The sequence below is a fragment of the Glossina fuscipes genome, unplaced genomic scaffold (genome assembly GCF_014805625.2).
Source record: "Glossina fuscipes isolate IAEA_lab_2018 unplaced genomic scaffold, Yale_Gfus_2 1, whole genome shotgun sequence".
NCBI lineage: Eukaryota > Metazoa > Arthropoda > Insecta > Diptera > Glossinidae > Glossina > Glossina fuscipes.
Window position 1 is genome coordinate 29,067,181 of NW_023998415.1, and position 16,147 is coordinate 29,083,327.

At 33.0% G+C, this 16,147-nt stretch overlaps 1 protein-coding gene across 4 annotated transcripts in view; it reads left to right on the forward strand.

Moving 5' to 3' along the window:
* LOC119631503 (bifunctional heparan sulfate N-deacetylase/N-sulfotransferase) overlaps positions 1-16,147 on the forward strand; it is a 104,092-nt gene that overhangs the window by 60,305 nt on the left and 27,640 nt on the right. For 3 of the 4 annotated variants that reach the window (XM_038023773.1, XM_038023771.1, XM_038023772.1), the window contains exons 2-3: positions 3,090-5,496; positions 15,931-16,134. In XM_038023773.1, the coding sequence (XP_037879701.1) occupies positions 4,277-5,496; positions 15,931-16,134 (1,424 nt within the window). In that variant the 5' untranslated portion in view covers positions 3,090-4,276. Of the gene's footprint in view, positions 1-2,924; positions 2,947-3,089; positions 5,497-15,930; positions 16,135-16,147 lie in introns of those variants that run through there. The other variant, XM_038023775.1, reaches the window with a different exon arrangement.

Sequence of the window (16,147 nt, forward strand, 5' to 3'; positions counted from 1 at the left end):
AATTTCTGCAAAAGTATTTGCATTTTGTTATACAAAAGTTTTTTGCAAGAAGATTGACACATCGGTATGCTATTGATCGATTTTAGACCCGAAAGTGGGTTTTTATATATATATATATATATTATTAACGTTATGTAATTATAAATTTTATATACATGCTTCCTGATATACAATTTTGCAAACTTGCCGCTATGCAATACCTCCAATGCGTTGGAGCTTTATTTAAATCGATTATTATAAATTCGTATACAATAAATAAAAAATAAAATAAAAATATTGCAAAAATAATAATAAGTTAAAAATCCGGTCTTCATTGTCATCGATCTTAGAGCATTCATTGAGTCTATATGCCATATTCTTACGCCAATCAGGTCTGCACGAAAGCCAACTGATTCTTCCAAAAAAAAAAAAAAAAAAAAAATCCAAATTACTTAAGGTATCGAAAAGAAATAAAAATATGCGATACGTTACCTGATAGGGTGAACGAACAAGTAAAAACGCCTCATAATATGGACGATTGACGAAGATATTAATAACGATTCCCGGGAAACTCAACAAGTGACATGATTAAAGTTAAAAAGGCGAAATTAAATCCCGATATTTGTGACTTACTCCCGCAAAAAAATATATATAGCAGAATATCTGCTGAGAGCAACGAGTGTGTCTGTTATTTCTTCTCTCAATTGTAATTTTTTTATTGAATCGGAACGTAATTAGGATAGGGTTATGCGTGGAATATTCAGTCTTTGCCCGACCAAACTCATTTTTGAAAAAGTAGGGTCCAGTCGTGGCTTCTGCCCAAAATCCGCAGCAAAGAGGGACACGTTGTGTGTGTAATTCGTCTTTCGAGTTCTCTCTCTGAACCTCAATTGCGGCAGTTAAGACGATTAACGGAGTCACAGAGGTGACGGCGTATTTTGTACGAAATTTGCGAGATGTGGCCGCCAAACTTTCACTGTTTTCGGAATATTGCTCGACACGTTGCTCTCTCGCGTAATGCCCATTTTCGCTAGCCCTATATTGTTGGCTTTCAAATTGTTTTTTATTTTTTTTTTTTTTTTTTTTTTTGTTTACTTTCTCCACACTTTCCCGCATAAGTATCGGCAAATTGAAATCTTGCGTAAAGTTTGGGACGCGATCTACACTATCTTAAAATTCACAATTCTTCGGAACGGATCTAATCTCAGACATATTTGTCTGAGTCATTGTTGGCTGACAATTACATTGTGACTAACGTTTCAAAATATGCCAAATCAGATTTCCGTTATTATAATTAATTAAATTAAAAAAGGATCGACTCTGTATTTTTATAATTGACTGAAATTTTCATCGTCCGCGTTTATTAACAACTCACGACCCCTTTATGCGAACATAGTTTCTAATTTGCCTAAAGCAATCATAACGTTTCGATGAATGTAATAGAGAAATAGGTCTGTTACGAACGTTCATCGTTGTCAGTTCTATTAGGCTCGCTCGTGGCATTAGTTCTTGCACAATAGTTATATACACAGGTGCCGGACTACAAAAACAAATCTATAGTTTTTCAACAAGCTAGCGTTTTAGTGTATATATTAAATGTTAAGCCTCTGCATATTATATTTATTAGCGTGTATCAAATATGCAATAAAAAATATTTATATAGCATTTTTTCGCTGCAACATAGGCTGTTAATAGAAAAAAAAAAAACAAAAACACCTTTCGATGGCAGTGCACGCTATAAAGAATTTAAGAAATTTCATTACACATCACATTGCTTGAACTAATTATGTTATTTCATTTGGACCAGCGTCCCTACTTGTAGCGCGTAAAGAGCTATGTAAGCGTGACATTTTGAGCATTCGTTGCTTGATTGAAATTCGTCTGGAAATTCTAAATCCGGGAACTTTTATCTTTTTTATTTACTATGACCGTTTACTCGGGGGATGTGGTCCCTTCATCGATACGATTAACACGATAACACCTAAAAAGAATAGAGAGAAGGGAAAGAGATTAGGAGCATGGTGGCCGCAGTGTAGTGGATGTGCAAATGAATCGATAGGTGTTATGTCTTTTCCGACCGAGCACCCTCTATAACGGCAGCCAAAGAAAACTATACCACACTTGAGATTTGAACCAATGAACACTGACTTGATAATGGATAGAAAATAGGGAAATTTAACAAAATTTCTCTTCACCACCTGATTGGTACATAAATAACTTTTTCAAAATAAATGAATTTCAGCCTGTATAGTTGAAAACGAAAAACTTCTCGGAACGCGTGAAAATTACAAAAATCAATATTATATAAATATTATTCCTCACTCAGGTGGTCTTCGTGTATACTCACAATTAATGAAATGTTAAATGTTCTCAGTATACCCCGTCGCGATTATGAGAAGAAGGTGTACAGTATTCGGTTGAAGGCGAGGAATGTAGCTCCTACGCCAGCTGACTTGTCTATTTACCCAACTGAGCGTCTCTGCTTGAATATTTTTTTCAACTGAAAATATCTATTTTGACATTTATTGCTTTTCTATTGTAAAAAAAAGAAAGAAAAAAAAAAACAAAAAAAATACGTCGCTTTGTTGTTAGACCTATGGCTTAGCGCAATTCGTTTATTGACTTTAACTGACAGTTATCGTTCTATGTATGAACCATTTGAATATAGCACGAATTGTACTACATAGATTCATACAAGCATGCATATCTACTTACATATATATATCTGTCAATTTTGTGCGCTTTAGAACTCTATTTGGAATTTAGAAGATATCTAGCGTCGACTGTTTGTTGCTATAGAAATTTTTAAAATTTTTTATTATTTCAATTCATTTTTATAAAAATATTCTTTTTATGTGTTACGGAGGAGGGGGAAAAACGAGTTTTCAAATTTTTATTAAATCCGCATAAAAGTTTTTGAAATGCTTTTATAATATATTCACTGATTTACATATATGTAAATTTGCGGTAATAGAATGTAGAAAGTTATGAAGAGATATTTCTTTTCATTCATTTCATGATTTATATTTATCAACGAATTGTGCTTAAAATGAAGAAGAAGAAGAAACCATACTTAAAAATGTTAATCTTTTGAATTTTTCTTCTTGCAGATCCCTTGTGACACGAATAAGTTCCGTTTGCCGTCAAAGTGAAATCCGAATAACATATCAAAAGTGATGTAATTACGATTTAGTACAGACGCGTCGATTATTCTTCCACATGGTCATAGCAAAACGGTCGAACGGATTTCATTACAAGCAATTCCAATGTTCAATTATGAAGTTAATGATCATACAAAGACTGCTGCAGCAATATCAACAATAAAAAAAATACTAATAGTCATAGCAAGTGAAATTTTCATTTACACAACGCAAACGTCATCATTACAAATACGTGCCAATAATATTCAAAATACTAATGCCAGCGACAGCTCTCGTAGCAGTAGTAACGTTGATAATGATACTGACGCTGATGCTCATGCCAATGCTGACGATGATGATAATGTCAATGTTGCCATATTAGATGACAGCAAAGCTCATTTTGATGCAAGTGTTACAATACAAAAAAATGGCCTTTGCTCAAAATATCACACAAAGTGTTGAATACATAAAAATTTGGAAACATATCAAGTGGCGAACGGACAATAATCGCAAATTTCTTTCCTCTTCTCCTACTTCTTCTTCTATCAATGCATGTAAACGAAATTTGTAAAAAGCATAAAAGAAAGATATATGTGTAATTTTAAAATTCTTCTCAAAACAAAGAAAAAATAAAAGTGATTTGTGTTTTTATTTTTAAACTAAACTCATCATCTACTTTTAAAGCTTCAAAAATAAACAAAAAAAAATATATAAAAAATTACAAACGAACACTAACTCCAACGTACGGATTTTAAAGTGTATTTTATTATATATATATATATATATAATAAAAAATAATAAAAATAATAAAAATAAAAATCTGTACTTATTTAGCCGTTATAATAAAAAAAAAATACTTCTTGTATTGTGTGCCATACCACTCCAATTACTTTAGTTGTTAAGGAAAGAGCGTTAAACTTTAGATGAACGAACGAACATATCTCCAGCTGCCACAACATTCTCACAAGGAAATCAACTAAAACTACTATTACTCCCCCATTCATACAGCGAAACAAAAAACAAGAAAACAAAAAAAACAAAAAAAAATCTCTACTGAAATTGTATACCATCACCACCGACAAGAAGGTTCCAAGCCAACAAAAAAAAAAAAAAAAAAAAAAATTGAAACGAAACCTTAACATAGCTTCACACATACGATGACAATATCAAAGAAATTCAATCGTTTAAGTAAAAACGCTAAAAGTGAAATTTCAGATCAGAACAACAAATCAAAAAAAATAACAGCAACTATGTCACTGATAGCTGCTAATAATCGCGGTGACGACAATACTAGAAGCACGGGCAATGGATTGCTAGAAGAAGGCAAGGTATATAAAAAATATGACAAATTATTAGAAGCAGCAAAGATAACGAGGGCAGAAATGTTGACCGCAAATGCGACAAGGCAGCAAATGTATGAATATAACAAGGATAATATGCAACAACATTTGACAACGGACACAACGCAGTTATCACCATCAGTATTTTCGTTTGCCACCACTAGTACAAAACCGACAACAATAATAACAGCAACAATAACAGCAACAACAACAACAACAACAACAACAACAACAACAGCAATAGCAGCGACATCCGCGCCAGCAACAAAAATAATAAGTGACAGAAAAAACACGCATTCGTGGCGTTTTGATCGAGTAATCGACGGAATTAGTGATGTTATAAAGAGCGGTCGCGATGACGAGAATGATGATGGTTTACTTAGGCGCTTAGACGATAGTAAAAATCGCTGGCAAATATCTAACCCACCATCGCCACCCTATCATTATATGACTTCGAAAGCCTTTGATGACGTCAGTGACAGATATTTTCTTAGTAATGCTTTTCCTGCGAAGGCCAATGCTAATATACTGCCATCTACATCGGTAGCAACCATCTTACCTACATTTGTATCCGTCTCAACGCGTTTGTTGCCAGCTATACAATCAGCAACGAACGTTAGTGTTCCAATGCAACAACAAAAGCAATCTTTATTGTCGCAATCGAAATCAACGTCATCGGAACTGCTGCTACCTCCTGATGATGACTCGTATTCCGTATCCGTTTCCCCTTCGCATTTAAATACAGTCAGCTCTTCAGCTTCATCGTCATCATATTATCAACATCCTTTGTCGTCATCCTCTAACTCCTCCGCTTATCTAACGACACCATCAGCATCAGCATCAGCAACAGCATCAACATCACCGTCACCCTCATCTTTATTTTGTAATTGTTGCAATAACTTTATAGCACGTTGCTGTTTTGGCTCGCCCTTTGTGAAGGCCGTCAACGTGCGTCGTTGCGTTTTGGCGTTATTCGCTATTACAGTGATGACAATATTCTATTACACACACTACGTCGACACAGGAGTATTTGTGGGGTATGCATAAAGCAAAATATTTATCTTTACATTGAATTTAATATTTTCTTACCCCATACTATATGCATTTAACTAATGTTATTGTAGTAAAGTGCATACTAAAATATATGTCAATGCAATTCTAATGGCGATCATCATTATTTCACATTTTATTTTCCCTTTCTTCCAAGAAAAATGTTTTCATTTATATATATATATATATATATATATATACTCACATAATTTAAATTGCAAAAATATTCACCATCTTGTACCAAAAAAGTCCTATCACGATCTTAATAAGCGACAAAGTTAAATGCTTGATAACCGTATTACAAACAAATTTATATACAAAAAATAGCTTTCAAAGGATATAAAACAATTTCGAAGCTCCTTTCGAGAGCTAGTTTCTATCAACGATAACAACAAGTTTGTGAAGTTTATCACTACAGCTTTCCATACGTTTTCGCATTGATTGCTCTCAGCCAAATCATCACAAAGTATTATCATTATTTTTATTATTAATGTTAATCAAATTACATAGTGTTACAACGAATTATAAATGAATAAGAGAGAGCATAGTGCAATGACAAATAAGAAAACGTTTAAATCTTAGTTATCCTGGCTCCCTTAACTGCTTATTCAATGCCATAAATATTTAACGTTTACGACTGCTTACTCAATTATGATCAGAGCAAATTCTAAATTTATGTCATCCCATGATAGAAATATCTATGACATATACATCGCACACACATCACACATTAAATCGTTGAAAGGATAGGTGACAGTGAAAAAGTCAATTTTAATCACTTTTTCTCATAAATACAATCATCTCAAATTCGTTGGTCTGCTAAACTGAAAGTGGAAAAAGTGATAGCATGCATTATACCTAACAACATTTTAATGAGTGCAAAGCGAGTTCTTATTGAATATAATTACTGGTGGACTTTTGTACCATGCTTGTTTGCGACATATAGCGAAAATCTTCACTTACTCTATATATCGACAGGAAATGCTGTTTACACATCTTACACGTCTTCACACATAGTTGGGCATAGTTATTATATATATTAACTTATATAATTAATGGATCATGTTGGACTTTCAAGGCTTGAAATCACTTGAAATTCGAACTTGTTTCAGATGGCGTTTCGAAATTTTTTCGGTTTTCTTCACTTTAACGTTGCAATGAACATTAGAAAGAAAGAAGGAAAACAAAATTGTAAATTTACGGTTAATTATGATGTCAAAATTAACGATTTTTGGCGTTTCTAACATGTCTTATGACGATGTGCCTAACAGGCTCAAAGTCAAAAAGGCATCCATCTCTTGAGCAGGTCCACTATTTTGGAATATAAATGCTTTGAGGCATTGTGCATACAATTTCAGAAGCATAACCACAGTATCACATTGAACAATTTCCTTACGTAATCTTCGGTTTTGGTGCTTGCGCGCAGACTGGTATTGGAAATTGTAAGGCTAAGGATCGGTCAAAAGACACACCTACAGTGCAACAGAAACCAAAAGCCCCTCTTCTTTTTCGGTTCTTTCATGATTTTTTTGGTCGTTAGTTATAGACGGTAACAGATAAATGATGAAAATTTTTTCACGCACAACCTACAAAAAATGAAAAAAAAAAAATAGCCAGACTCATCCTGTATTGTAGAGCATTAAATTCTTGGTTTTTTACTGTTTTTTTTTTTTTTTTTTTTTTTTTTTTTAGGATAAAGCCAAGAAGGATTCGGTCGCAGCCGAATATAATTTTTTTGGTTTGTTCTATTTTTGAAGATCTTTTTACGGTTTTGCCGCGATTACAGAGACAAAGACCGCATCGCTGGAAAAGCTCAAGGTCATACCAAAAACAGATATCAGAAGTGCTTCGCGGATTGAAGAAAGGGGTGGCACAAGTGTCTTATGTCGTAAGAAATACTATTTTGAAGAGAACAAGATAGATAGACATTGATGAGTAAATAAATATTTTTCGAGAAAAATAAATGGTCACATTTTTTTCAAACATTCCTCGTATAACGTTTCATGTTTATGTAAAGAGTATACGCCATAAAGAACTTCTCAAGAGACGTGATTCCTTGCTGGCTGTGAGCCTTTGACGTGGCTCACCGTGGCAGGATTCATTATGAGAACATGTCGTTCGATTGTTGTTAATGATGTTCTGGTAATTGATTTTTGCTATGGTTTAGATAAATTTCCGCACATGAAGGGAGCGGTGGGAAAAGGTATAGATCGAATTTTCTTTTTTAACGAAGTTTCGAAGTCATAAATTTTCGGAATGAGGAAATGGCAGGTAGACCGACCGATATCTCGTAGTTGATTTACCTATTCATATTAATCAACAATAAATACGTTCTTCGTCGTATCGTCAAGGTATAATTCTATGTATTACAAACTCTTTAATTGATACGAATCAAATAACACTAGCCTATGACGGATGTAAAAAGTCAAAAATACATTATTAGAATTACAATGAAATTTTATACTAAATTTGAATAAAGAACACACACACACTTCTTTTAAATCATAATTAATATGACCAGTGAAAGTCAATTCCGCTTCTTTTTATAGTAAATATTGGTGCTTATCTCGTTGAAACTAAAAAGGAAATAAATCGCGAATATACAATAGACCACAAGCGTAGTTACATAAAATTTCCGTCCTCTAGCTTGCTATTTGCATCTTTCATTTTATATAAAGGAAAAGAACTTAATTATAAGGGCTCTCGCCTATTTTCAACATCCTGCTTACATTTCTACAAACTCGCACAAGATTTCACTGCGTTGTCCACACTTTTCGCCATTGGCAGCGCTACTAACAGCATGTAAACAATTGAATTAATTTGGCTTAGAGTTTTATTATTATTATTACAACCGTGCAAACGTATGCACTTTGAATTTTCAAAATGATATGAAAAGACTTTAATCCATTCTAGAGAATTATTAAAAAAAAAATTTTATTTGGAAGCTAAGAAATTTATTACCTTATCCGGCCGAACCTGGAAAGATATCATTTATGATATTTTTGTTGCAATCTTTATACATAAATCGAATAAAGAGTTTGATAAAAATGTTGTGGAATTCATACAAGGTTAGCATTTCTAAGTTGCCTTTACTTATGCCAAATATATGTTTCCTTTAATATCAAAAATATAATACAAATAAAAATAATGTAAAAAATTATGATTTTTCTTTTTTAATAAAAAAAAAAAAAAAAAAAAAAAAAATGAAAACAAGAAAGTTATATTTAATCTGCGCTAAATCTCGCGTGTCCACCACCATTAAGCCCTTTAGCGCCATATGTTTTTACTTTACTTACTTACTTTTATTGCATAAAAAAGTGAATGGGACAAATTTATCTTTCATCGCGTACTTCACTAAAAGGTATTGTTAAGAAATATTAACCATCATGCCGTGACGTCCAACATAATTAATTCGAAATTGACACACTTACCTTGTCGTCCTTTCTCTCACCAAGTCCTTTTATTTGATACCCATATCAACGATATTGTGACGAGAACATTGACTCGCTACATTGTGACGCCCATCACAATTAATTTAGAGTTAACACTCTTTTCTTGTCGTCCTTCCTCTCACCAAGGCCTTTTATTTGATATCCATATCGATGATATTATTAAGAAAAAACATAATGCTGGTGGCGATCAGAGAAAAACGAGGAAATAGAAAGAGATAGGGAGGGTAAGGTCCGCAGTCTGGGGCCTTCGCGCCCGAATAGCAAGTAAATATGGCTTTACCGACTAAGCCCAATTAAACTTCTTCGTACACAGCTTTGAACCTACGAACACTGTTTTGACAGTGGCAATTATAAGATTAGAGGTTTACTTCGGTAAGTTGATGGGTTTGCACCGAGCTGTTAATAATCTTGTGTTAAAGCTCGCAAGACTCGCATATCAGTTATAAAAAACGATATAAGAAATATGAAAAATTGTAACCGTTTGGTCCCGTTCGGACCGATTTTAATGTAGCAAAATATCATATATATAAAAAGAAGCAGCTTCGTCCAATAGGTAGACTAAAATGACATAGTAAGCAAAGCCATCATGATATAAAGGTTTCTGGTCAAAAATTTTGCTAAAATAGTCTCATAAACATCATATTCACATCAAAAGGCCCGTTCGGACTTTCCTGACCTGTTTTTCAAATCAAATTTGCTACCGACGAAAATCTCGTTTCGAACCTATCAACGATGAAGGAAAGATGTCGGTCGTCCAACCGACCTAGCGCTTCGCATATATTAAATGAAAGTGAGAAAATTAGTAACGAGACGAAAAGGGTTATTGTTTTTATTATAAATTCCGTACACTTTTTACACAGTGTACTTATGTTTGTTGGTCGTTGGTAATTGCACTTTTGCTTCAATTCACTTATTATCTTCCATAAAAATGTTATTGTTTTTACACACTTTCGCATTTATGCATTCATTTGTCTAGAGTAAGGAGCGATTACTTACAATTTTTTTGTTTTTTTTTTCTTTTTGCTTTCGTTTACTTCGTAATCACCGTAAACATAAACATAAACTTATTAAATGCGTTGCTGCTAAATAAATAAATCCTTCGGGACTTCATATTCCTCTAATACGCATATAGATGTACGTGGTATATATCTTTTTAATTGCGACTATGCTCGTCTATGTGTGTAAGTGTGTATGCATGTATGTATGTATGTGTGTGTGTGTGTTTGTGTTTGTGCGCGTTTATATACGATTTACTTAACACTTGAAATATTTTCGTATTTATGAGCCGCATTGCTGCACGAATGTACGAATGTGAACTCTGTCTAACTATAATTTCAGCTGCATATAAATTCTCACCAACTGTATCCGTTTACTTCATATTGTGTTTCTATTCCGAATTCGTACATATGTGTATGTGTTTGTTTAATTGGTTATGTATTGTTTCGTTTATGTGTTTATGTGTTTAGTTTCCATCTTTACTCTACTATTGCGTTTGTTATGTTGCATGTTGAAGTCTTCTGAAAACATTAAGCATTTTTGGAATTTTTTTCCTGCTCGTTTTCAGCTATAGTAAGTAACTTTATTTTCGTTGGTCTTGAATGGTGGCTTATAGAGTAGATTTAATTATGTGTACATTGCATGGAAAGAAGGATTTTTTTTTTTTGCTTTTTTTTTTTTTTTTTTTTTTTTGTTTCTTGAATTTCCTGTTAAAGCTCTCTTCTTTAAACAAACATACGCGAGCACATACGGGCATACACGCACGCATACAAAGAGAGATATACGTGCAGACGTACATATAAATCAATGTCAAATATTGTTGTTTTCGTGTAGTACTCTCTTTTCGATGGTGGTGGCGTCTATATACAATGGATCCTCTTGTTTTAACTAAATGCCAGCTTGTCCGTACATTCATTCATTCATTTCAAAATAAAGTGCAGCTGTATTTCCTTTTAGATTTCATGTTTAACTTTTACTTGGCAGTTTACACACGTCCCTCCTTCTTTCTTTACATCCTTTTCGACATTGCCCAGATAAGCGTATGCCTGCCGGACATAAATGTAACACTGATTTAATACTCAGTTCTACAAAGTAATTTTACTATAATATTATTTCGCTAAATATGTAAAAAGGATAATAATATCCTTGAGATAATGAAAAGACTCTTGGCTCTCTCTCCCCCTCTTTCGCATGTAATCGATTGTTTCACTTTATCATTGAAAAGCAACTGAGTCCGCTATGTACAAAACTTAAACACATTTGAGGCCGAAACTTGTAAAATATTTTTGTTACATTTTCCAGCGATACGCATGCATGCACGATCAGTCCACAGTGAGGCTTGTAATTAAAAAGAAAAAGAAAGACCTAAACTGTATTTACTGAGTGAGGTAGATTCAGTGTTTGTTTCAAGCAAACATAATTTTCCAAATTTTACAAATCTAAGAAAAAGATTAAATTTTTTATATATAAATTATGATGAAAATTGATCCATAGTAGCAAGCTAACCTAAACAATTAACGAAAGAGAATTTGCATCACATAGAAGTATTTTTTGGATCCTAACATATACAGGAGTTATTATGAAAAGCAAGCAGAGAAGTTTTTTATGACGGAAACTGAGAAAGAATAGAGAAATTTTAGAGAGTAAATTAGGTTTGCTAAATATGGATCATGTCATGTGATATTTCGAGAATCTTCCTCCTCCTCCTCCTCCTCCTCCTCCAATATGCCTGAAAGGTTATCTTTTGCATGAAAACAGTGCGTAATTTTCGGTATATTGTCACCGAATCACGAGTGGATAAGTGCACTGGGCGAAATGGTGTAAAGTATCCAATGGTCGGCCTTGCCCTTGTGCCCTTGACTACAATGTTACTCGTTGTATGAATAGCAATAGATAATGTAGAGTGTTTAATGATGAGACGTGGGCTGCTATAGTGTTTTCTATTGTTCCCATTGACACTGACAATATTGAACTAATACACTTTACACGTTTACCCGAAGAAGAAGCAGAAATATTCTGAAAGTGAAGACAGACAGTATGGCCGGTATGTCAACAATGTAATTTTATAAACGTTTTAATTCACCGTCCAGTGATGTGAAGACTAAACGAACAAAATTCATTTGCATTCACTGATATCAATAATAATAATAATAATAATAATAATAATAATACTAAGTACCAGTGAAAGTACAATTTTTTAAACTGCAAAAGTGTCTGAAGCATGTTTTATGAAAAAAATACAATAGTTCGCCATAATACATGATTTCAAAAATACGGTCCTAACTAAATTTGTCTGAAATTTCTCATAACTCAGCTAAGTCAGCGTTTCATGTTTAAATTGTTAATGCCCGGCTGCAAATGAAATGACAGAGAGAATCATCATCGTTCGAACGCTAAGAGGACGGACGCACTTTATAAGATATTGATGTTGTTGGTGGCAACACTCATTCAATAATTGGCTTTCAACTGCGAAAGAATTGATAAATTTTTTTGTAAAACTTGGCATAAACTTTATGAAAGTTTAAAATCTTCAATGGATACAGCATCCGCAATTAATTTCACTTCGCAATAACTAAAGCGTATAAACTTTTCAATAAACGAAGAAAAGAAAAATAGCAAGCTGCACATGTTACCAAATGGAGCAAAAAACCATATTATACTTGCTTGGGTTTATTATTGTTATTGGAAAAGCATAAAATATGTCTGTAGATTATCTTTCCATTTATCCTTATAAATGTTCATTTTCTTTTCTTTTTTTTTTTTTTCTTTTTTAATTTTTTGCTTCTTTTTTTTATATTTTTTGTTTTTATTTATTTTTATTTTTATTATGTGTGTTTGCTTACGAAGTTTTATTTTAGTTTTTCAATTTTATATTGAAAAATCCGTGTGTTTTTTTTTTTGGATTGTTTTTTTTTTTTTTTTTTTTTGTGTGTTTCTTCGTTAAAAATGTAAAACTAAAAAGTTTAATGGATAACAGCAGACATCGTATACAAGTTTCAAAAACTCAGAAAATATTTTCCATGTAATATTGAATGGCGGCTAATGGGTTTGACAAACCAAAAAGTAAAATTTTTTTTATTTTTAAATAAAAAAAAAAAAAAAAAAAAAAAAAAAGAAACAAGAAAACAACCGTTACAAATATTATACATATCTGCGCACATGTAACTGTGACAGAAATAGTGAATCGAACTCATGTTATACTGTCATTAAAATAACAAAGGGAACCGTACAACAAATGCTTTTTAAAAAATTTATATGAGAGTGCATGTAACAGATAAAAGTGAAAAATTCGTGGCGTTTATCTTACCAAAATTTTAAGGCATTTCTCTTATACTTTAAATGAATTTTTTTTTCTTTCATTTTGATTGTAAAGTTGAAAGAAAACTGAACCGACAAATTTTCATAGAACTCGATTCAAGTTATGCTTGAAGCATTAAAATAATTGCGCAGGATTTATATATCAAAAGTTCATAGCCATTAAAAATATATGATCTGACATTGTCGCAAACGAACATCGATTGAAGTCCTTTCTATTGATTAATTCTGGTTTAATTGAGATTCGAGTTGCTCTTGGAACCAAACGTCTCGCAATATTCGATCACTCCTCTTTATGCACCATTACCTTTCAATTGCATCGAGCACAAGGTACAAGTACCGTTCTTTGCTATCGTGTAGTCAACTTATCAATTTATCTCGAATCATGATCTTTTTTCCACGTTATTGCCACGTACGACTCATTCGTCCTCCTCCTCCTTAAGCGATCTCCCCAAAAATAGCAAACTCGCTGAATATGAAAATTAAACGTTTCATTTATACGGTTCATATGGTACGCAAATTATTTTTGCGGTCAGTTTTACGCATATGATTCAAAGTCGTTTTTATCGTACTCGACCCAACCGGACAACGGAAATGAACAAATCTTTTGTTTATTTTTGATTTCTTCATAAAACCTACGAATTTTTTTTTTTGAACATTTGGCTCATTTTCAAAACACAATTACACTACCTTTTGTTAGAATCGAGACAAGAGATAATTTTTTTTTTTTGCTTTTTTCCCTACACTCCTTAGAGTACGGCCTGATAGCGTTAGTATTAGCAAAGTTGCGCGATTCTAAAATCATCGATTGAGAAAAATGCCATGAACTTTTTTCTTGTCGCCGGCTATCCTTGAATTTATGAGATGCCATGTAAAGCAGATTTGCATGTTTTTGAAGCGATAGCAAAAAGGATTTACAACCGCTGTAAATAGACTGTTTCAACATCTATCTATCACTAAATATTTCTCGTTAAAGTGAACACATATCGAACTATTTCGATGCATCGGTACATTGAATTCATACATATGTAGAAGCAAGTCGTTGTACATGATATTTGATACAAGTTCCTAAAGGATGGAAATCGATAGATCCAGATACACCAGATATGCAAATTAATAATGAATTCCTTTCAATAGAATAGAGTTAAACGTTAAAAGTTATATGTTGACGTACACGGCGAACTGATATTACTACAACCTATTACCTATTGTTGTCAAAATTAAACGACGTCATGTGTAAAATTTTTCAAATAAAAGTTAATAATGGTATTGAAATAAAAATGCTTGTGAGCGTTTCGCAACTGGCATGCTTTACGCTTGATTTTAGTTCAAAAAAGTTTTCTCGCAACGTCGGTATAGATCGAAAGCTGAATGATATCATATCGTTCAAATAAATTGAGTAAAGAAAATATAAAGATAGTTTTCTTACGAACCGAGAGAAGTATCTCAAGTAAGTGATTGCTCGAAGTATCGAATCCAGAAGATAAGGAATGAAAAAGCTATTACCAATTTAAAGTTGCACTGGAGAATTTACTTAAGGAGTACGAATTATATTCCCTCATTGGACATTCCGAATTTATCTGATGATTTTTTTTTTAAGCAAGCAAAACTCATTACGCTTGGGAACTCGGCAGCTCTTAGTTTAAGTTTAAGGTATCGAACAAGTTCTCCAAAAATACAAATTTTTGTTAAATTTTTCACGTTATTTCTTGCCGACGATACTTTCATTTGCTATTGTACTGTTCGTGCATTTAATGCACCATCTAATGACTCTAATCCAACTACAAAATCAAGTATATCATGTATCCGATTAACTTTCAGATCATTTTTCTTCTTCGAGTGCAGGGCCCAAATTATGAAGTAAGTAAGTAGCATTTATTTATTGTGTAATCGAAAAATTGTATGATAAGGGATAGTGTTAAGGTCAAGTTCGTAAACTTTTTGGGTAAAATAATTTATGAATGGTAGAAGTGTACTTAAGAATAATATATTGAACACAATATACGCGGGTGTAAAGTCGTAAATTCGAAATGGCAAAAATGACCGGGACGGGTTGTATGCCAGGAATGTTGCTTCAAAATGTGAAAAAGGGTCGGTCCTTCGGTCGGTATATCCTTATAATTTGATGATGTCTATGAAAATGTAATTAACTTAATAATCACTAAGATCGCGTTTACTAGAAATTCAACAAAGAAACATTCGTATGATAGATATCAGATCATCGAAGTAAACCCGTTTTGTTGCCTACAGTTCCACGTAAAGGCAATCATATCGTGCACGACAACAATGCGTTGTTTACCTACTTGTTTCGTTTAGGCCTCTGCATTGAAAAGATCTTTTAAACACTTTACGACATAAGGTAGAGTAGGATATTTATACATTATTAATGGGACGCTTTCATCTAATGTTGCTCTGGACAACGGAGCAAATTTTTCACGCAATCGAAACTAAAAAAGAATATAAGAAGGAAAATATATATGTGCTTTAACCTAAAATGAGGTTGAAATATTTTATGAAATTATAGATTACACGAACGAATTCTACAAATTTTAATTTATACGTGAGAACGAGAATCGCAAAATTTGATGCAATTTAAAAATGAAATTTATTTAATTAAATTTTCTTTTTTTTTTTTTTTTGGTCTTTTTCGTTTTGCAGGCTCATACAACGTGATACACGACCTACACCAATCGTAAATTGTCGAATGACTAGTGGTAAGCATGCGCGAGGTATATCACCAGCACCCGATCATCGTACCGAGGCAGGTTTACGTATCGATCCAAAAGTTTTGGTATTCGTGGAGACCACGTATTCGCAACTGGGTAGAAATATCTCCGAACTGCTTGTTTACAATCGTATAAAGTGAGTAATAGTG